The following is a 23,329-nucleotide window of genomic DNA, read 5'->3' on the forward strand; positions in this document are numbered from 1 at the left end:
CCAAAATGATTCTCCTGCCTCTGGCAGATTTACACTAAAGTAAACTTTTAATTATCTGATAAAGAATCTGTGGAGGGAGTTTAAAATTAAAGTGATGGGAGGAATCTTTCTAACCTTGGTATTGTCCAATTGAAAACATGCAAAAAGCTGGTTAGCAATTATAAGGATTTGACAGATTTTTCAACAGATTATTCAGAAGGTTACAAATAATTTTCGGCGTGCTATTTTTCTTAAATAGAATAAAAAAAGAGTAGATTTACAAAAATGATTATGTTTGGTTATTGTTTAAAAGATACCCGTCTCATTTATCAAAAACAAACTTCTTGGTTGAGTGGAAATTATTTTCAATCTAAATCTGCCAAAGGTATGAATAATTTTGAGATAAAAAAAAACAATAATAATCCATGTTTTCAAATATGTAGGTAATTTAAAAAATGATCTTACTTGAAATATTAGCACATAAAATTTTTGCGAAATTTGAAACATTGAAGGTCTTAATTCAAGCTCCTTCAAACTGTTTCAATATTTTCCAGCGTTAAAGCTTAAGACTAATTGTGACAGATTATGTTACATTACATTACATTGCAACCTTTTTTCCTCTTAATTTCATATTTAGAAAAAAAATATTAAGCATGTCAGGAAATTCTTTGGGTGCACATTGCCCAACATACCTCCACCACCGGAGCCCCTTCTCCTGCCACTGTGTGTCAGAGACAACGATATGCAGCGTTACCATAACAACAGCATCCGGTGCTTTTCTCCTCCTCTTGGATACACATCCTTGGAGCCAACCCTGTGATTGGCTGAGCCCTCCTTCGATGTCACCGTGGAAAACGAATGACGGGAATTTTAACACATGAACGGAAGCGACTCCGCGGAATCTCACTGGCTCCCGCAGCGAGGCTCCCATTCAGACCCGAGTGAGGCCTGCGAGCCGCGGAGGTCGCCATTGGGCTGCTTTCTTGTCCGTCAGATTTGGGAGGGGCGTCTTGTTTTTTTTTTTGTGTGTTTTTTTTTTTTTGTTTTGTTTTTTTATATTTATTTATTCCCCTGTTGCCTCGGTACGGAAGCCGAGCGGGGACCGGCTGGTTACGCAGCGGCCGCGGGTCACCACCCGAGAGAATGGCGGCTGGAATCTGCTCCGGGTCGCGGTGAAGGGGGTGAGAGAGAGAGAGAAGAGGAGACATGCCGGAGATGGTGAAGAAAAAACAAAGAGACGCAAGTTCTGTGATTTGGTGTCGCTGCTTGTGTTGCTTTCCCCCACAGCCTAAGAAATTGTGCCTGTAGTTTTTATCAAACCCCACGTTTCCACTTTCAGCGTTCTCGATGGAGCAAGTTTGTTTTTTTGTGATGCACACATGAGGGCTGAGGGAAGCTGATGAAAACCCCGCACGGTCCACATCATCGGGCGATATTTTCATCTTCCCTGTGCGCGTTTTTTTGGGGGGTGGGTTCGGGGGAACAGCTGCAGTCCACGGATGCCAGCGTTTGGCCTGTCTGCGATGGGGAAGAATTTCCACAATGAAACCCTCCGAGTCTTTGTGCTCTGCATTAGTTGAGCAATGACAGCGCTGTTGACGAGCCCGTTCAAAACGGGACGCGGATGGTGAGCGCAGTGGGGAGGGGGGGGGAGGAAACATTTTGACTTTATTTCAATGACGCGTGGAGATTGATATCCCTTACCAGCTGATTAAAAACCCACGATGCGCGAGTATAAAGTGGTGGTCCTGGGCAGCGGTGGAGTCGGGAAATCAGCCCTCACCGTGCAGTTTGTCACCGGGACGTTCATCGAGAAGTACGACCCCACCATAGAGGATTTCTACCGCAAGGAGATCGAGGTGGACTCCTCGCCCTCGGTGCTGGAGATCCTGGACACCGCCGGTACGGAGCAGTTCGCCTCCATGCGGGACCTGTACATCAAGAACGGACAGGGCTTCATACTGGTCTACAGCCTGGTCAACCAGCAGAGCTTTCAGGACATAAAGCCCATGAGGGATCAGATCATCAGAGTGAAAAGGTTGGTGCAATGTTAACGCTACTTCCTAAACTCACTTTAGAGAGAGTTTGCCATGTGTCAAAACTGCCACGGTAAGTTTTTGCTTTGTATTTTTTTTTTTTGCCCTTTTGTTGCAAATAAAGGTACGTAATCGAAAATAAAAACCTACCTATCAAATTCAAGCTTCACATCACCGTATAGTGACATCAGGTACGGTCATGGCTCTCAAACCAAGTGAAATACTAGTGGTGGGGACTGCGTGTAGAGGAAATCAGATCACATATTGGTGCAATGTAAATGCAGACAAATTAGAAAAGCTTGTGAGTTCCAACAGCTGTAAAGAGGAGGTGTTCATGCACATAAAAAATTTTTTTTTTTTTTTTTTTTTTTTTTTAAAGTGTAGTGGTAAAGATGTTGAGAAGTCACTGTATGAACTGAAGCATACAAACTAAAAACAAGCTTTGGTGGCTTATGCTGCTTTTAATGTTCCTCTGAAGTTGGAAGTGCATCTGGGAATTCAGCATGTAGGTGTTTTTGTGAATAGGTAAAGAACAGCCTGAGATGGACAGACTTTACTATCAAAGATCTTTAACACTACTTTCTGGCCAAGATCTTGGTTAAATGTTATATTAATAGTTCAATTTTTTGATTTATAGATAAGCTCAAAGGTGGAACAGCTAGGGCTGAACAAATAAATGTTATTGAATTTTCTCACAAAGTACAAGCAAAGGAAACTTATACACAGCAAATATGTTTCTGACTCATAGATCACACCATGGTGATCTGGCAGTCCTGCTCCTTCGTTGCTGCTTTCTTATGAAAACACCACCAGACAATGCTGACCTCACTCTCTCGTTCCCACAGGAATGCACACGGTTGCCTTTTAGCTCTTAGCAGACAAACTAATGTTGAACCGCACAGACCGATAATTGTTGGAACGAGCATCGCCTGCGTTACCTGTTGTTTTTTTTTTGTTTGTTTGTTTGTTTGTTTGTTTGTTTTTTCCAAAATAGAATTGCTGTAGGAGTCAAAAATAAAAGGTGCTGCAAAGTAAAGGTTTTAATAGTACCGATTAAAGATTTTTTGAATGTCAAAAACATACACGGTATCACATTGCACCAATACTTTTCTATTGTAAGGTTCAAATGAAGAATTGGTGACCGTTTCCATTGCCATCATTCCAATCAACATCAGGAGGAATAATTAAAGAAAAACTCCCACTGCTCGGCAGTCAGAAAGTGAGTTGTGATGTGGTATGAGTTCAGACTGTGTGTCATGCCATTTTATGTAACAATCACATAACTATTTAAAGTCACACAAGCAGAATAGGGCATTTACTCATTTTATCAGAGATGAAAAATGCACAGAGAATAATCAGTAGGAATTATTAACACTTGGACCAATAATGAACACTATTGTCTCCATCATTGGCATATATGGTAGTAGTATCCAACATGGCAGCTCAAATATTTTGAAAGCCTGTCAAAAGTTGCTTATTTGAGAGCATTCAACTAATGGCAGCAGATCATCTCGATTCCTGTGATTCTTCTGATCTTATCGACCCAAATGCATGCAACTGGATGGTATCTGTAAGTATAAATGTTGAAAACAAATTTTCACATCTAAAATGAGCTCGTCGGTGTAGCTCTTTAATTTGAGCTGACCAGGGTAGGATCAGTTAAGATGCTGTTCCTACAGTTTTAATGTTGCTTTCGGCGTTTTGTTTTGTTTTTATCTCACCCACCGATTCTATAAGTTGGTAAATGTCCAAACAGGACAAACATCAATGTGAAGTCATTTCTCAAAACTTTTTAAATGTTTGATCTTAGACTTGCTCGTAAAAAGACATTTCCAGCATATTATGTACAATCAATTATGTTCCAGTTTGCTGCTATATCAACATATCTCAAGGTTTAACTGGGGTACAAATTCAAAACTCTTCATTTTTCCCCGTGTAATTCCTTTTAACAAGATGCCGACGTGTTTATTGATTCTAGTTTAATTTATATTCTGTGTTCCCTTTATTTGTTTAGATCAGCCTCCTTTCTGTTTTACTTTAGCTCTGTCCTTTTTAAGTGATTCTAGTTTTATTATGTTTACTTATGTTTCTCGTGTCTAGTTAATGTGAGATTAATTTCTTAGTCCCAGTGTACTCTCTCTGCAACCCGTTAGCTAATCAGCCCAGGTTCTTTGTTCTAACCTTCACTCTCCCAGTACTTATACACTTTTTCTCCTCTCACCCTTGCTGGGTCCTCCTGTTGCCTCCCTGTTTCATTCTGCTTGTTTTTTGTTCTTCTCTGACTCCCTACTTTCCCTGTGATTTTTGTACATTTTTGCTCTTCATCTTTTATTAAAACTTCAAATCTATTGGCCATCTCTGCCTTGCCGCCTTCGGGTCCTCCATCAGCATAATCAATCATGAGAACCAGAGACGATAAAGTGTAAGATAAAAATGTTAAACTCTTACAAAATGCAAACCCTAAGTACTTTCTTTAAATTGGATACTATATTTCTAGACAATGCTCTGTCCTTGCAAGTTGTTTAAGAACGGAATTACTTGGAGAAGATACTGTCATCATCTGGAAATCTCTCGAAATCAATATATGGGTCAAGTTCTGGTATCAAGATGTACCAAAGTTTAAAAAAAAAAACTGCAGCTTAAGCCAGATACATATTTCCATCATTACTGTTCATACAGTTTAAAGATCTTTTATTGAGATGCCAGAAAAAAAATGTTGGAATGACTGAAGTTTTCTTCAGCTGCATGGTGCAAAGGTTGATATGCTTGACCGTCCTCCGCATGTTGCCATGCACTGCCAGTCAACTGTCTGAAAGAATGTCCTGAGCAGATTCCCTTCTGTATAACAAAAATACATTTATCTGTACGGAAATATAACTAACATTATAGCTGTAAAAATCGTTATTTTAAAGGAAACTAGGATTACTTTGCTTCTCTGATTCAAATAAATTAGTTAATGTGACACGTGTTTGCTTAAAATTGTTACCTCAAGGTTGTCATACTATGAGAATCTCAAACCAGCCTATGACTAATGTCTGCTGTGCTGGATACTGCTACTGATAACCAGCCGTGAATGCTGTGTAGTCAGTATTACAGAGGCTCTGCAGAGAGATCCAAAGAAGTGCAGCTTTCACTACTGAAAGGATGAGTACAGCACTCGCTCTCATGTCAGCTTCTGCAGAGGAAAGTCCATGCACAATGTCAGTAGGAGGAGCAGATGATCCCAATATGAGGTCATCAGTGAGAACTGCTGATTTCCTCTGTAGAGATGACTGTGTTACTGTTGCTGCTCAGCTTTAGTCCCATTTACTGTGCAGACGTGCTTTATGCTTACATTTCACAATGTCGCAATGTCCCGCTGTGAACTTAAGTGTGCAGATTCACAGAAGCAGCAGCCTTGCTGTTTTTATTCGACCACTTTGTGAGTTTCAGTGTGCAGGCACAGTTCACTGACCTATAAAAGGGGCGCTTCATCAGACACTGGGGACGAGAGCCAACGGACTCAGAATTAAACTCAGCTTAAGGCTAAATTACACTGTTATCCTATAGACACAAGCCGGCATTAAATCATTAAGGTGGCATTACTAATTATTTGACTTTGATTAGCGATACCACAGTGTAAGACTCTGTGTTTACTCAATAATTAAAAAAAGACGTTACAGTCATCTAACAGATTCAATGTCAGACAGATGAGGAGTATTTTTTCAAAGTTTTACTAAAATAATACAGGACCGTAATGATCGCTTGTCAATTAATTACTTATTACAAAATGTATTTGTTTTGATTTTATATAAAGCCGTAAGCTAAAATTAGAATAAGCCACCTCTAGTTTTAGGTGTAATTTCCCAAATGCTTATTACTTCATATTTAATGACTTTTTTCCTGTCTGTTTTCATACGAACACTGCAAGCGTTAGCTGGCAGTGTTAGCTAATTAGTCAAACTATCTGCTCCGATAGCGAGCACACAGGCATGCTGCCAATTGAAGTTTTAAAACAGTGTTCAGTAAGTAAGAGCGGAAAGTCCTTTGGTTTCACCAGTGTGACTTTGTTTTTGTTTTGTTTTCTGTCCTGAAGTATTTCCTTTAAGTTTTCTTTCAGTTTGTTTATCTATTTATCTTTACGGCTCATTAGACACTGGGGATGACAGTCAAAGGGCTCGTCCAGTATGTTTGTGTTTTGGGAGTGCTGTGTCCTCTCAAAACGCCAGTTCTGTTCAAGTCTTTTATACCTATGAAAGATTTTACTTTTTATAGGTATATATTTGAGTAAAATGAACGTTGTTTTTTTATTCTACGAACTTCTGAGACATTTCCAAACTTTTAAGCAAAAATGTGTATTTATCTGTAAAAGAAAAAAAAAAGAAATGGTCAAAATAATGAAACGGATGCAGTACTGTCAGACCTCAAATAATGCAAAGAAAACAACAATACTAATGTTTTAATTCAGGAAAATTCAGAAATCAATTTTTGGTAGAATATTCATGAGGTTTTCAATGGGGGTTCAGTGCAGTGGTCTCTTAATTTTTTTTTTTCCATTCTTCGTATGAGGGACCCCTGCTAAGTCCAAAACTATTTGCAGTCAGTTGGGCTTTCTTACATCTACAACATTTTACTATCTGTATAAATAAACTGAGAGAAAGGAAGAAAGGAAGTATTTAAAACCAAACTAATTTGTCTTTTTGTTTTTTATAAGCAATAAAAACATTTAAGAGGTTTCTTTCACCTTTGCTGGATGGCAGTTTACAGCAAAGAGGTCTGGTCGCATCTTTAATTTTCATTGCGATCTCATTGAAATGTCTTGAATCTGTACCTCGCCATGTCTCAATACTAGAAAATGTCTCACGCCAAAATGGAGCGAATTACTTTGTTCGAGCCTCATCATGTGGAGTTTGCAGAAGAGTCTGACTTGAGGGTTGTAGTTTTCCGTCCCCTATGACAGTCGTGTCAATATCTGATCCGTCATGCTTCATAAAAATGCAACAACCAACATAAATGTGCTTGTTTCCGTCACTCGGCTGGATGCAGATTACGTGTGGTATACTCCCTGAACAACCCTGTTGCTTGAAAGAATGAGGTCAACATGGTTCCCCCATATGATTCGAAAATGGGAAAAGTACGTTGAGCGGTGTGGCGGTGTGTTTATATGTAAATATGTGTACTTGCGTGTTCACACTTCACACGCAGTCGGGCTCTTAGTGTGATTCAACACCCATCACTGAGTCTTGTGCTGTTTTCTGATATCACAGAAGAATCTATTTTCCGGAGCGAAAACATCACGCCTCACACACTCTTCCTACACATCAGTTCGTTTAACGCTCCTCTGCTTCCAAACGGTTCAAATATAAGCCTGGTACATCAGTGCGTTCCCCTGACTTCATTAATTTGTTTTGAATAGAGATCGATCCCAGGAGCAGTATGCACATTTTATGTTAAATTGTGCAGAAGGAATTTTAGGATTTATGTTTACAGACCTCAGCGTCCGTCATAGATAGACAGACAGACAGACAGACAGATAGTTGTGGTTACATGTTTATTGCATAACTATGATCTAAAAGGGAGTCAGTCACAAGGTTCAAATGATTCACAATATTTGACTTCAAGTAAGTTGCATTCTATTGTTGCCTTTCTATGCATCAGATTCCAGCCAAGCCAAGCTCCCAGTGGATTTTGGGTCAAGTCGAACTCCGTTCTGCATGTTGCAATTTCAAGATGTCATTTATGCTGCACAGAGATGCTGCTGCTAAAGAAGCCACACAAAAGTGTGCAGCTACATTTATGTATGTTGCAGAAAGGAGAAGATAATAATAACTTGGTCCAGTCCTGTGGTACACGAAGCAGAGGCTCCATCTACACCACTCACTTCAAAATGCCAAATGCTCAGAGTAGCTGACATCACAGACCTGACTTTATTTTCTCATTAATTCAGCTAGTAATTATTGAACCATTTGGAGGAACTCAAACTGTTTTAAAGCCTTGACATTTTGGATGATACTTGTGAGGAAAAAAAACCAATTAGACAATGATGCCATGGCAGACGGTATTCACTTAGTCTTTATGCCACAGCAGCATTGTAAGCACAATGCAAATGAAACATGTAACTATATGAATACTTCAAGCATGTAAGAGAACTTAAATGTTTTCTAAAATGTTTACGTGTCATAGTTTTTGGGGCTTTTTTTTTACCTCATGCTTGCACCCATGTAGAAACTTTTCAGAGATCAGAAACAGCATGACAGCAACTCAACCTTCCCGTTGTTTCGTTCTGAAGTTTAGCACAATCCTGTTTCGATTGGCATCGTTCAAGAGCAAACAGATCGGCTTCAAAAAGTCGCGCTCTTCTCTAATGTTTCCTGTGCTCTAAAACAGCAAACAAGAATGACTTGGTGCTTCGGTGAAAATGTTGACTTGCAGGGGGCTGAACAGGGGAGCAGAGTGTGCTGCTGACCATCACATCGATCTGGAAGCTCCCCAGCCACGTAGACTGAGGCCTTTCTGACAGACAGGCGGCAACCCAAGAGACAGGAGATGCACTGACCTATTCTGAGCAGCTTATCACTCAGCAGAGGAGGCTGAATGGTGTTGAAGCTACTGGAAAAATCAAGAAGTGTAATCCTCACAATGCCATCACCCCTATCCAGGTCAAAGTGAGAACACAGCAGCGGACAGGTCTACTACCCCTATGTGAGAGTGAGAGGAATGTAGTCTGGCTAGGGGAGAATTTCAATCAGATTTCTCTTGCAAGAAAGGAAATGTTCCAGGTTGATCTCAAATGTGTTTCAATGATCTGCTGAAATTGTAAAAATAATTTTAATACTTGGATTTAAAATTCTTGTTGAGCACTACTAGAGTTTGATTCTTGATCATGAAAATTAAAATGTTTGTTGGAAAGTTAGAATGAAATGCTCTTGATTGTTTTAGCTTGTTTGCTGTTGACAAATTTGACAAGTTTGACTTACAGGATGTTGTAGCAAGACGAGACCACAGTTCAATTAATTCAAGTCGCGACTACATACTGTGACTAGTCACTGGAATGAAATTCAGTAAACGTAGACTTCAAATTTTAGTAAGTCACATAACTAAACAGGAAGTTTGAAAAAATATCACACAGATTACAGATTAGTAGTTAATAAAGATGCTACAATCTTTTTTTTTTTTTCTGAGTTCTGATGTTCGATTTCCTGGTTTTTGTAAGAATTTGACCTGCCAGTATCAATTTTAGTTGACTCCAGTTTCCATTAATCATTTATAATAGGATCAGAGGGGACGTCACACTGTGTTTGTGAGAGAAAAGCCATTGCAATCATCAGGGTTGTACTATTTTAGAACGAGCCAACATTTTGGGGAATTGACATTTTAAAAGGGTGTCTAACACTTTACTGATTAGTGAATTAAAAGGGTTAGCATAACTCGCATTGCTCTCTCACTGTTTTCTATAGCGAGAGAAACCCCTCTTGTTATAGAAGAGAACTATAGTGAGAGGGAGAGGGATTCAAGCACATAGCACTTAAGTAGAACCTGTGACAAGAGGAAGAGGGCTAAAATATCTAAGGAAGTTCAAAAACAGATGAGATAGAAAACAGTCATTGACATCTATCAGCCTGGTCGGGGTTGTAAGCCATTTCTTAGGCTTTGGCCCTGCAGCGAACTGAGAACCACAACCCAAACATGGAGAAAATAAGGAATGGTGATGAACCTTCCCAGGAGTATCCAGCTCAAACAAAGTTATTTCAAAGGTGAGCTGATGACTGATAATGCGCTTTACTCCGGTCAGCCTTCCTGTTGTCTGCCTCTTGCTCTCTTCACCTCTTTCTAACCTGAAAGAATAACAGACATTTCTGGACATGTGGGCAATACTGTCCCCTCTTTAGCAGTTCCTTGTTCTTTGACTTCATGTTTGAGATTTTAATGATATATGAAAGTAGTTAGTTTTGTTTCATCTGATTCTGATCACCAGGTGGCTGGCTCAGGTTTTAAAGCAAAGACAAATAGGTTGATATCTCCACCAAACACCCTGCAGAGGTGCTGTAGTGAAACTTCTCATTAAAGGTTCCTCCAAACACCGAACTATCATTATTGATTGTCTTCTTGCATCATCTGCCAGTGTTTGCCCCCTAAACCCTTCCTGAACTTGAAAAATATATGGACTCAGAAAAGCCAAAACACTACAGTGTTGCAACATTACACACTTGGAGTGGGTCGTAAGGCGCACCTGAAAGTAATTCCATTTGTCAGAATCTCAATATTTCATTCCTGTTTTCAAAGAAGTCTTTTTAAAAATATTCTCGCCTGAAAGAGTTCTCAGACAGGAATGTGGCTGTGACCAAACGTTCTCCGTCTTTGGCAATTTTGTGGCTTTGCTCTATATCTGCCTCTACGATGTTTATGCTATCCATCTCTGAAGTCCGTTTGCAGTCCATCAACACAGAGTGGAGACAGCCAGACACCCAGCTTGCATCAGTTTTAAACAACAAAAAGACACAGGGCATTGCATCACAGGCCGAAAGAAATGAAACACGGTCATGACTGCATTAGAAATCAGGAGATATTTACCTTCTGAGCCACATATTTCTGCAGCTTTTGGCCCTATCTGTTTCAGATTTAAGTTCACGTCTCTGTAAGAAGTGTTTTTGAGCAAACCCCGCTTAGTCTTGTGTTTTGTCTGCTGCTGCCAAAACACTGATGACCTGTCACAACCGTATTGGCATTCGCTCAGGTCAGAGGCGCTGTAGTGTGTCGCTCTCATTCTGAACTCTGTCGGCGTCTATCAGTGTGTGCACATAGCAGCACAGGCAGGGCTTCTTGAACTGAGGCCACGAGAGCTTGTGATTACTCCCAGGATTGCTTGTTTGCCAGGGACATCATCACTCCTCTCTTCAGCCACGGTTAAGGTTACACCAGGGATAAATTGTGATTGGCAACTTAACAGACCATAGTCGGAGGACTGTGTGGAAGACAGAGGTGAAACATGGTACTTATCATTTAACATGTCGTCTTGCAGCCATGATGCTTATGCACCTGCAAAAACCTCTTTTATGTACAGCTTATAGGCTTTTATTTTACTCTGTTTTAGCTCTTTCCGATTTCTGAAGTGGTTTTTGAAGCATTTTTTGTTTGTTTTTTTACAGGTTTGTTGGTATCATACTGCTGACATTTGTAACAGTATTTTCAGACTGTACTATAGAATGACATATATTTTAGTGTTTTATGTGTTTACACTGAACATTTATCAGCTGTCTTGGTCAAAGTGTTGCGTTGTAATTGAAAATCTGTGATTTTGTGCTTCAATCAGTGGTCTGTAGTCGCTAAGTGTGACACATGAAACCCTAATTTAGAGATCCCACAAACAAAGACAACCCATGTCAAATATAAAGCACTGTCTGATATTTTCTAGGGAAATTGTCCAGTGTGAATATTGTATTGTATGTATTTTGCCCAGCCGTGAGCGCTTCTTCTGCCGTCTCCTTTCCCCCGGATTAACTTGCTGTCCTGTCTGATGTGATTGTGTTTCATCAACAAGTTATGTATATCTTTTAAAAAATGTACTGCAAAAAAATAATATGGCCGCTGATAAGCATGGTGTAGAACAGGGGTGGCCAAGTCCAGTCCTCGAGAGCCACCATCCTGCAAGTTTCAGATGCATCCCTGCTTCAACACACCTGAATCAAATGACTGGCTCGTTATCAGGCCTCTTTAGAGCTGATCCCGGTCTGTTGGAGTAAGGATACTTCTAAAACTTGCAGGATGGTGGCTCTCGAGGACTGGACTTGGCCACCCCTGGTGTAGAACCTGTGATGCTGTGGGCTATTTCCTCTTCCAAACGGCCTGGGACTCTTGCTAGAGATTACATCACGAATCCTTCAAATTGCCATGACATAATAGAGATGAGATGATCTTTGACATAAAGCTAATTGTACATGATTGAGTCCAAAATATTTAGCTAAGTCGACATAAGGAAGGTTCCTGAGATCAACCTTTCTCCATGGCCACCATGGCCTGAATCCTAGGACTTAGCTGAAGAGATGAGATCATAAGAGAAGACTCTTGATAATTTACAAATATTGCGCAAAGAAAAATGCTGGCAGATCCATCTTATCCTCCACAGGACAAGAGTGTTGTTTGAAAGACACTTTGAAAACCCTCTTTCTGTCTTACTGTTGAGTGAATTTTGAGGAGAATGGCTCCAGGAAATACCAGAAACTGGAGTGTAAACACATGCTGAGCCACTCTGAAAGCAAGATACACTTTAGCCAAGCTGGTTACATCTGCTAGATGGATTCTGCTTCGAATCAGAGGAGCATTTTGGAGAAGAAGCGCTACTCGTCAGACATTCATACTCCAATGAATAAGTGTTTCATTGTCTTGACAATACAAAGGCTTTTTATCCAGCCCCAGTCATAGATCTGAGCGATAATATACATTTGTGATATTTCAAGACTCGGTGTGATATGAAGCTAATTTGCAGTTCAAAAGCTTTCTTGCTAAATTAAAATGGTGAACATGTCAGAATAATACCTTCTAAACTTTTTTTTTTATGCTCCCCTCTGACAGTTGACATTGTAAGTGGCTTTTGGGGCAAGATGACTCATTACATCAGCCTTTTGCAGCTCTGAGCTTGTTAAGCAGTAGCTGAAAAAAAGAACCGTTCCGAACACACGTTAGCAGGAAGACAATAAGATATTACTCGTCCAAAACTGGGATCTCTCTCAGATAAAGTCATACCAAGTCCAGCAAATTGAGCAGCACAAATAGAAGTGGAGCTGGAAAGTTGGTCTGTCACCCAGTTGCACACAGCTGAACCGTTCTCTGTAATCATAAAAGACCTTTTTGATATGGAATGTAAACATTTCCCTCGCTCTCGGCTGCCCGAGGCCCCAACTCAGCAGGAGATGAAAAGCCAGGCCAGCAGCAGGCTCAAGATGCTTTATCTCACTGCCTCTGTGCGCTGCGTTGTACGATGAGCTACATTACAGCTCAAGTCCTTTCCTCCATCACGGCTGTATGGTTCCACCGTCTTCAAAGGAGAACGCAAACCTCCAGAGAGAGACGATGTTTCTCTACTCAGAGATTCTTTCTGTGTAAAACCACGGATATTAAACGCTACGGTAGCGAAAGTGGAAACAAACTGGAAGGTTTGCTGCATAGGCCTGTGCGATATTAGGAAAAACATACAATTTCATCAGTGCCACTCATATTGTGGTGATGATTTCAGTTGTGAATGACCTACTTCCTTTGCTCTTTGCATTTGTTCTCACCATTACAATTCCTCCACCTCTTTCTGTAAACTTTAGCTTCATAGTCACTAAAATCTATCTCAGGCTTTTACATGAACAGCAGTTAAAGTTCATCCAACGGGACAAAAGTGTTATTTGAATGCAACTGTAAATGCAAGTCGTTTTAAAATCTATAGCCGATATTATATCCTTGCAGTCTCTTGTTACTGCAATACTGCAGACATTGAAATCAGGATGAGAATTACAATTCGGTGGAGGTTGAGAGTCAAATGCAGTGGTTTATTTAAGACAAAGAAATAGTAAATTTAACCAGTCATTGAGTTTTTTTCCTCTATTTTGGTCTCTGGCATGATGCTATTTCTCACCCGCATCCATATCAGTCACATGCACTTGAAAGATCATGCAAATTAGGCGAGGTTGTCGTTCACCAGAACTCTGTTGACTTTTAGTGCAGCCGGTAGCTGCTTCCCTTTCTTAGGAGTTGGCAGTAGTGACATTCAAAGAGTAGTTGCTCTATTTTATCTTTTCGAGTTGTTCAACTGTCATGAAACCTGCTGGATTTAAAAATGTTGGCCATCTTTTGGAAATTTCCCTGTAACAGTGAGGCTCTGCTTTCGGCAGAGGAGGGTTTGTCATTAAAGCTTCAACAGAGCATTTAAATATAATTGTTTTCCTATTTGGGGACCATTGCTGTAGGAAACACTCATAGAGACTCCTGTTTTAGTCATTCCAGCCATGCTATTGACACTAATCTGCTATAAATACGATTCTACAGACAGTTTCATTTTGTCAGTGTTCTTCTATTGTAAGATCCTATTTAACGACGGTTGTTTTATCTCACAGATGCAACACAATGTCTCCTCCCCTCCTACTATAAATACTTAATGAATTGTCATATCAAGGAGATTAGAAATTAAAAATGTATTCCTGACAACTTGCTGCATCTGCAGTTCAAGAAGATTGAAACATTTAGAGTTTCTGAAACGTTACAAAGGATGGATGGATATCGGCAGTGGGACTTAAGGTCCATCCGGTGGTGAAAATATGGAAAAGAAGAACCAAGCTAGAGAACATCTAAAATAGGAATAGAGTATAAACTTTATCCCGAGTTAGTTTCTGAGTTGATAGAGACCTCACAATCCCAAATGTGCATTTGATCTGAAACGGTGATGATGTTTTTCGGCAGTACGTGCCCCGCAGGGCTTGACAAAATCAAAGGCTTCACAAACTTTAACTTTAATACCTGTAACTTTAAACCCCTTTGAACTTTACTCAGATATCCCAGATGATAGCCTAATAGATTTAGAAAAGCACTTATTTAAAAGGTCGGATGAGACTCGTTTAGGTTTTTGATCAAGTTTTATTAGTGTCAATTTGACAATTATTTGGCTATAATTGTTTGAAGCAGGCCAAGCTGAAGGAAATGAATACTGAATTTAATCAAAGAGCAAATGATGACTTGTATTGAAGCTAAAACTGAAAGTTAAAGTCAAGTTATTGAATGACAGCTGACAGAAACTGAACACTGTCTGTGTTAATGACGATAACGGACAGATTCACAGTATTAATATTGCTGGATATGAACTTGTAAATGCTTTTTGTTATTTTATTAAACCGTTAAAATCATCATGCGATATTCATGGAGATGCGCTCCCCTCTGTGTGTGTGCGTGTGCGTGTGTGTGTGAGAGTTCTCTCCAGATACTCCGGCTTCTTCCCACTGTCTGAAAACACGAGTGTTAGATTAATTGGTCTCTCTAAATCGCTCTTAGGTGTGAGTTGTTCTTTGTGTTGCCGTGGCGATCCACGCAGGATGTAACCCAATCACTGCTTGAATCTCCTCTGACATAACTAAAGCATTTTGCGCTGCCATTTAGCAGATGTTTTATCTTTTCGAACACAAGAGCACGCGGTGATTTGCTGTCTGTTTTAAACAATTGGACAGGTGTACCTAATAAAGTGGCTAGTGAGCGTATGAGTCTGAATATCGTTTTCAGACATCTGAGGACATAAAGTTTGAGGCTCTAATGTGTGACGATAACACTCATGAATGAGGGTCTGAATTATTCACGACCTCTTTTCCTTTACCACCCGCTCTGCGGGAACAAATTTCCAGTAAACTTCTACTTTGCATTTCAGATTTTCTTTAGTGATGTACTCTGTGAGAGCACGAGCCCGAGGCAGACGGCGTGATTATCCCCATGGAGCAAAGAGCGTTGCCAGCGCGCTTTTACTGTTCTACATCACATTCAGAGATATACTGTACATGCAGTTTTTCAAGATCAGCGTCCATTTATCCTGTCCAGTTTGGCATTTCTTGGCCGGTGTTTGTTATCGGAGTTTAAAGTGATTAAGGGAGATGCAGGGAATTTGTTTTAATAAGCTTTAGGAAATCCCTCGGAGGCTCTCAGCAGCTTCTAATCAATGCCTGTTTGATAAAAGCAGAAACCTTTTAATTAATTTATTTTTTTATCCTTGTCAGTAAGTGTTTCCAGTAAAATTTTATTGGGCCAGATAAGGAATATTTTTCTCTTCATTCATCCCGATGACGTTCACTCGGATTTAAGCCAGAAGCGCTAATGTCTCTGAGCTCCACTGCTCATCGGGGTTGTGTGAGATGGTCTGAATCATGCATTATAGATAAGATGTGTCTGGGTGTTTGCAGGCTAAGTGTTTCTCTGCCTTTTGGCATCAGGCTCACAAGCTGGAGGCTAAAGTGCGACACATGTTGTTATTGTCTCAGACAAACTCAACCAGCCTCAGCTACGCATCTGTTCTTTGCTCTTTTGTGTGCAACGCACGGAGGAGTTCGTTCGCTGTGACATATCAAGCACCGCTGAGTCCAGGGAAAGAGTGTTTGACACCCTGTGTGTTCACGCCTTCGGGGAGCCTCGGTATCCGTGGCAGCCACCATGTCGGACCCCTGAGATCGCCGGCTGGTTTTCTCCTCTATTATTATGGCTATATATACACACGCTCTTTATGTAACACATGTATTTATAATGTTTTCCCGTCTTGGTGCAGCCCAAATGAGTTGCACATCATGACAACAAGACTGTACAGCTTTTAAATGTAAAGCATTTCGAATTGACTTGTTGCTGAAAATGTTCTTTACAAATAAAACTGCAAATCACCATGGAGTGATCAGAAGCAACTTTTTAAAAATGTTTAAATGGTTATCTTTATTTTGATTTTTTTTTTTTCAGCAGCTTGATTGACTAATTATTATCTGTGATCTATGGGTGCTGTAAATCCAAAGCAGAAAGACTTTAGGTCTTTTAAAGGATTTGTTTACTGATTACAAGTCATAATCCCTTTGGCATCATTTATTTGTTCTTTCCTTTCTTTGTTTCCTGTTTTGTGTCCTTCCTGCTTCCTTCCTCGTTGCATTTCGTCTTCTCTACTTCCTCGGGCCCTTCCTTCGTTCATACCACCCTGTTACCCTTCCTTTCTTCCTTGGGTTCTGACATTTATTCTCCTGTCATTTCCCATCCTTACCTGTATTCTTTTTCTTATTGCTTCATTGTGCCCTTCCTTCTTTCCTTCTCATCTTTCTCTTCATGTGTCATTTCTTCTTTGTGACTTTACTTCCTTGCTTCTTTGACTCATTTGTTTCTTCAGACGTGACTATCCCTAATTTCTTCCATCCTATTATTCTTTCTATTCTTCCTTGATTTCCTGTACCAAGTCATTCCTTTTTTCTCGTGTAATTTTTTCTTTTCTCCCTTCTGTCTTTGCTTCATTTCTTTTCATTTTATTGGCGCAGAGATCTGGGTCTTTCCTTTTTGTAAATGTATTTTTTTTTCAATTTGTCTATCTTGTGTTCTTCCTTTGTTCCCTTCTTTTCTTCTTCTGTTTTATTCTTTCTTCAGATTCCTGTGTTGTTCCTTCCCATCCTCCCTTATGTCATTCCTTCTTTTCTTTCTTTCCTCCCTGATGTCCTCTCCTTCCTTTCTTTCTCAGAAAATTCTCTACAGAGGAATTTTCTATAAATTCATGTGGTATTTTAAAATGAGCGTTAAGGACTGAATTTGGAAAATTTGGGTTTGGGAAAGTGATCTGTGAAAACAATTTGACACAAAGAAATGTGTACTGTCTTAGTCTATGTTTTAAAAAAATATGTTGCAATTTATTTTTTTACTTTTTTTGAAGAAACTATTGATCTTTTGAGATGAGTTGAGCTAAAACTGATACAATACATTGAAAAATAGTTCAGATTTGTTTCGGATTTTAAACCACATCTCCTTGTTACCTGAAGAAGTTTGTGGTTTACCTTCCTGGAATAAACAGAGTCTTTGGATTTATACAATGATTTTTAGCAAATCACAAGAGATCTGTACAACAGAAACATGTTCACATGTTTCCAGGACAGAAAAAATGCCCAATAGCTCCTTAATTAGTGTCAATTTTGGGACTCCAGTGTGTGACCACGAGTTAACATGAGTACTGATGTTTCTCAAAGCTGCTTCACACTGTGAGACAAATCTATTTTTATTGAAGGCAAACTATCTACTTAAAAACCTAATTTACAAGCAAAGTAATGCTAATTCAGGTGAAACTGAGCAAAATCTCTGTGAAAATTAGACATTTGACACGCAGGCAGTTCTGACAGGTGCGGCAGAGAGATTTCCATGGAGAGGACAAACTGTCTGGAAACGCTGCCTTTTCTCTCCTTTTTTCCTCCTGTTTTTGTTGTTTAGTATGTATGCTGGCACAACAAATTGAAATTCGCCACTGAAAGACGAGGGACAGCTTTATTATTTGTTTCTAGTTTTATGACTTAATGTCATCTTTTAATACATAAATTGTTTTTTTAAATATAGCAATTAGTTCCAGATCCTTACAATTGTGTCGTATTAAATTTATTATGCAGATACTGATATATTTAACTATGTGTCTTTGGATTTGTTTTTTTTTTTTGCTTTGACTTTGACATTTGAAAGCATCTTGTTAAATCCTATTTAAGTTCTTTTAAATGTTTATGTTTAAATGTGACTTTATATATCAGCCAATCAGCTTTGTTATGAGAATGACATCAGGGGTGACGCGCTTCAGCTTTTTTCCTCCTAAAGATTTTAACCAAATATTGTTTTTCTACCCTGGAAGAGATGCATGTACATATTGTTTAACTAAATAGATTCCATATGGATTTTATGTGATAGACAAAGAAGTAGTTCACAATTGCAAAGTGGAAAATCACCATCATTAGTGTGTAGTACATCATATCTACTTTGCCTCTGTTAGTGTAGATTTTCTAGAACTGTCTCTCACTACAAATTCACTTCCATTTTTTTAGCCGTGTCTCTAAAATCTCTGCAGGTCTAGAAACTGGAACTTATGCAAAATTTGCAAAGAAAAAAAAAATTCTTCCTCTTCGTAGCATGATGCTGTCACCACCGTGTTTCACTGTGGGGGTGTTCTCAAAAAACACGGTTTAGCTTTTAAACCAAAAAAGTTTCATTTTGTGCTCTGACCAGAATGTTTTTAGTTAAGTTATACTGTTCAGATTATGGATTGAATGATGCTCTGTTGGATGGTCGAAGCCTTGGATGTTGTTTTATTACTTAACTTTGCTTTAAACGTCTCCACAACTTTATCCCTCACCTGTGTGATGTGTTCCTTTGCATTTTTTTATAGGTTTTTTGTTATACACGTTTTTGTTTGCTTTTCCTCCTACTGCACAATTATGTGCTGTTTTGTGTTGTGCTATCACATAAAATCCCATAAAAGTTTGCAGTTATAATTGTGAAACATTAAGGGAATTTAATACATTTGCTAGATACTATTATTTCCTAATTGGAAAGCGCTTTTAAAGTAAACATTTTGCTGACGCCTTCCACCAACGAAAGAGCTCTGAAGTAATTACAGGATTCAGGTTCTGCACACCGAATGCAGAACTTTCTCATTCAAGCAGCCTCTAAGATGAAATTGGATCTCTGTCATGCATTTGGTCAAGCCCCTAATTCCTGGTGGTTGGTCTCCATCTGCTGAGCTGGTCCAGGGAACAGAGATGGCTGGTTGAGAATAAAGTTCACAGGATAATGTATTCATGAGGAGATCAAAGCCTGGAAGTTCAAGCTCGTTTAACGCTGAAACTTGCGGCTCTAGCCTCTTAAAGACGCTCAGGGACCTGGAGTAGCATAAAAGATGAGATGTTCTCCTACTCTTTATTCAGAATTAGACATTTTCTTTTTCATTCCGGCAAACAAGCATGACAGGTTTTTTTTTGTATTTTTTTAAAAGTCAACAGCATGTATGCTTCATAGTGTGGTAGCAGACTGTGTAAAATGTTGAGACATTAATGGTGCTTGGGGTAGATTGAGCATTTTTATCTAAAACGGCAGGTCCAGCAGCTGCTTTGTTCACAGATGGATGAAAGGAGAAACGTGTTGTTTAAAGGCTGTGAATACTCTTGATCTGTGCTCTCTCTGATCATTGGAGCTTTGTTATTCCCTCTGATGTATACAAAGTGTCTTGCAGAGCTGCCATGTTCCTCATTTCTCAAACCTGATCCAGGGAAGACATTATTAAAACCGCGTCTTGGTTCCCTGTTTTGTGATTACCAAGCAGCAGCCCATTTATTTGAACGTCTCCTCTGGCTGTCCACAAAGTAGCACAACTCCACAATGACGGGCAAAGGGTCGTGGACATTTCCTGCCCTCAGAGGTCATAGATCCGCTGCCCACTTCCCGCATTCTTCTAGGTCAAACATGAGGCTGATCGGGTAGAGTGTCTTTTTAAAATTTCCATTAAGTAATTCTTTATCATTTGGGGTTTTGTAGTTGAACAGAGTGTCAAGGAATATCCGATTACTTATCCTTGACTTCTTGTTTTCCTGAAGAGTAAAGACGATGTTGTCATCAGCTGGGGTTGAGGTTGGTGAGGAGAGACGCAGGCTGAACCCAGGTTGTAGTAAAAATGATGAATTTAATGAAAGCTCAAACAGTCCAATACAGGCGGCACGGCAGAGAGTTTAGCACACAGCTAAATACCGGTAGCAACTGACAAAAAAGACTGAAAAGAGAGCTGAGCTAACCAGGACTTTACAGTTCAACTGGAGAGCAGAGAACGTACGTGCGACGGTAGACGGCAACTCACATAACACAAGGACCCGACAAGAGACAAAGGACACAGGTGAACTTAAATACACTGGGAGGGTGATCAAGGAACGAGACACAGCTGGGATCAATCAACAGGGGACGACAGAGACAGACTCACAGGACAGAAACTGAACACAGAAAAACCTTACAATAAATACACAGAACACAGATCATGACAGGTGTGAGCCTATTTCTTTTTAGCCATCCTTAAAATGGGAAAGATGGGAAAACATTCAAAAGAGGCAAATGTGTGTTAAATTTATAAGCAAAGAAATGGTTGCAGTAACATTTTGTCCTTGATGAGCTTGCCTATATATGGGGTTAGAGCAGTGTTAGAGTTAAGAGTATAAAATCTTCATATATGTCAGGAATATTTTGAGAATAAAGTCAAAATATCTCAAAAATAAAGTCAAAATATTAACAGAATAAAGTCAGAGAATATAGCTGTAAGACACAAAAGTCGTATACAAGAATAAGGTCGTAATAATATAATAATGAATTTATAATATGACTTTATTCTCGTGCGACTTTATTCTCATAACATTCTTGAAATTGTATTATTTTTATTTTCTTAGCTTGACCCTAGCACTCCATTTGACAAACAAGGCAGGACAAACAAAAATGCTGATCTTGCGCACGTCGAGGAAGATATTATGAAAAACAAATTCTCCAAAGCCTTTTGCTAGGGGACTGCAGCATTTTTTAACATTATTTTTTCCCTGTAGGTTTATACTGCTGCAGTTAAACAATCATTTATTCTGGGTCTGTGTGCACATCTGCTCCACCTCAATAAATGTGAAAACAAGCTGATTGCTCTTGAGCGCCTCACGAGCTGTAGTTCATTCAGTGTGTCTGCGTCCTCAGGTACGAGAAGGTCCCCGTGATCCTGGTGGGAAACAAGGTGGACCTGGAAAGCGAGAGGGAGGTGTCGTCCGGCGAAGGCCAGGCCCTGGCAGAGGAGTGGGGCTGCCCCTTCATGGAGACCTCGGCCAAAAGCAAAACCATGGTAGACGAACTGTTTGCAGAAATCGTTCGGCAGATGGACTACGCCGCCCAGCCAGACAAGGATGACCCCTGCTGTTCCTCGTGCAATATACAATAACCCCCCTGGGGGGTCTTTTGACTTACAGGAGACAGACTGGCTCTTAGACACACACACACATGCACACGTCAGCTACATTTAGGACAAATTCACGTTTGAATGCAATTGATATCAGCTCAGCGGAGCATAAAAACTCTCTGACACGATAATTAATAAGGACAGGTGAGTAGCGCATACATCTTGGATGAGAAAAAAACAAAGGATATGCCACAAGAGAATTTGACAAACGATAAAGTGGAACATGCCCTCGCCTTATGTTAGTTTCTTTGTTGTTTGTTTTGATCTGTTCAGGTATTGAGGAGACAGATCCTTGGCAAATAATCACAGCCTGCAGTCTTCACACAGAGATCCATTTCTCTTTTTCCACAACTTGACTCCACATGAATCTAATAAAGCTTTCCTGGAAACCACCCATTTCAGATATTTCAGAGTACTAGAGATGCCATATGTAATTTTTTTTTTCCTCCAGTTTAGTTTGTGCAGTTTTTCTACTCATCACAGGGCTTAAATACAGGGGTGACCTGAAGGCGCCTCCATTTTCTAATACTATTTTTTTTTTCAGTTTATCAAAACAGCATCGGAAAGAGAAATGGTTAAGTCTGTGTCTCTTTTTAAAAACATATGTGGCCATCTCTTCCATTTTCTCACATAGCAGTCTTTCACATATTGTGTGATGTTTTCTTTTCTCCTCTCTGGGAGACTCTGGCAGCAGATTGCTGTGTAGTAATGTAACTAAGTTCTTCATTCTGATGGGACAAAGAGTATTTTCATTCTTTGAATTTCCACCAAAGACTATCACCACACACTTGATTCAAGAATGATTGGCGCTCAAGGTGAAGAAGATGCCAACTTTTCCTTCCCTCCCACCCCCCTCTTCGGCAATCAGTATGAAAAGAAGCACTTGAGAGCTGCCGCATCCTTTCTGTGCTGAGAGGATTCAGACTCATGTTGATGAGTAGTAAAACGAGGAGCTTGACAACAATTACGGTAGTGTAAATATTTTGTATTGACAGTGCCAGCTCAAACAAAGACTCTGACTCAACACATGGATCGTATGCATGGCTAGAAAACAACGATAAAAAAAAAAAAAAACTAAACTAAAAAAAAACAAAGAAAGGACTCTTATTGTTTGAGGTGGATCTAAGGCTGTGGAAATGTGCAAATCAAACGCGTCTGGATCTGGATACTGTTCAAGCTGTACGTTTGTGTTGGACACGGGGAGCAAACATTTCCGCCGTGTGGCCATTTTCATTGTTGATTTTCTATTTTTTTATGTAACCATCTACTCTCTATCCCTCTACAAATGGTGACACTGTTACATTTGACAACTGAACAATAAAAGTGCATTCAACACTCGAGCGGAGCTCTGACGGCCTCTATGTGAAGTAAAATGAAGCGACTGACTGGACGCCTTGCAAAAGTATTTATACCCCTTGAAATCTTTCATATTTACACACACTAGAGCCACAGAGAATAGTGCATAATTGCTAAGTGATAGGAAATTATGGCTGCTTTCCAACTGTTATTAAAATGAAAACCTAAAAGTGTATCATGCATTCACAATCAGCCTCTCTTTGAGGTTGTTCTGGGATAGAGTAAATCTCGTTGACAGTGTTAATGGGGAAATATTTTGAGCATTATATATATATATATATATATATATATATATATATATATATATATATATATATATATATTGGACTACATCTGGCAGACAAGATATTCATTTTCATAACAACCCATAATAGCAGATTGTGCATTTTTATTTATAATTTCTTTTATATTTAAGAAAAACATTACAATGTACTTAGGGTTAAATTGCAGGAATAATCTAAAATTACTCAGACCTTTACAGGTGAACTTAATGTGACCTTCTCTAAAC

General features: G+C 39.5%; 1 protein-coding gene across 1 annotated transcript; it reads left to right on the forward strand.

Moving 5' to 3' along the window:
- The first annotated feature begins 874 nt into the window (after window positions 1-874).
- Window positions 875-22,031, forward strand: LOC106955088 (ras-related protein Rap-2a). The gene is made up of 2 exons (XM_015045055.1): window positions 875-2,017; window positions 21,210-22,031. The coding sequence occupies exons 1-2, from the start codon at window positions 1,704-1,706 to the stop codon at window positions 21,445-21,447; spliced, it is 552 nt and encodes a 183-aa protein (XP_014900541.1). The 5' UTR covers window positions 875-1,703; the 3' UTR covers window positions 21,448-22,031.
- The last annotated feature ends 1,298 nt before the right edge of the window (window positions 22,032-23,329 follow it).

The sequence above is a fragment of the Poecilia latipinna genome, unplaced genomic scaffold (assembly GCF_001443285.1).
Source record: "Poecilia latipinna isolate Pla-1442-1.1 unplaced genomic scaffold, P_latipinna-1.0 Scaffold37, whole genome shotgun sequence".
NCBI lineage: Eukaryota > Metazoa > Chordata > Actinopteri > Cyprinodontiformes > Poeciliidae > Poecilia > Poecilia latipinna.

What these genes read in the sequence shown, in the direction of transcription:
- LOC106955088 (XM_015045055.1), top strand. Translation starts at nt 1,704, where the DNA reads ATGCGCGAGTATAAAGTGGTGGTCCTGGGCAGCGGTGGAGTCGGGAAA. An exon ending in CAGATCATCAGAGTGAAAAG is followed by an intron (nt 2,018 to 21,209) that starts GTTGGTGCAATG and finishes CTGCGTCCTCAG; the next exon opens with GTACGAGAAGGTCCCCGTGA.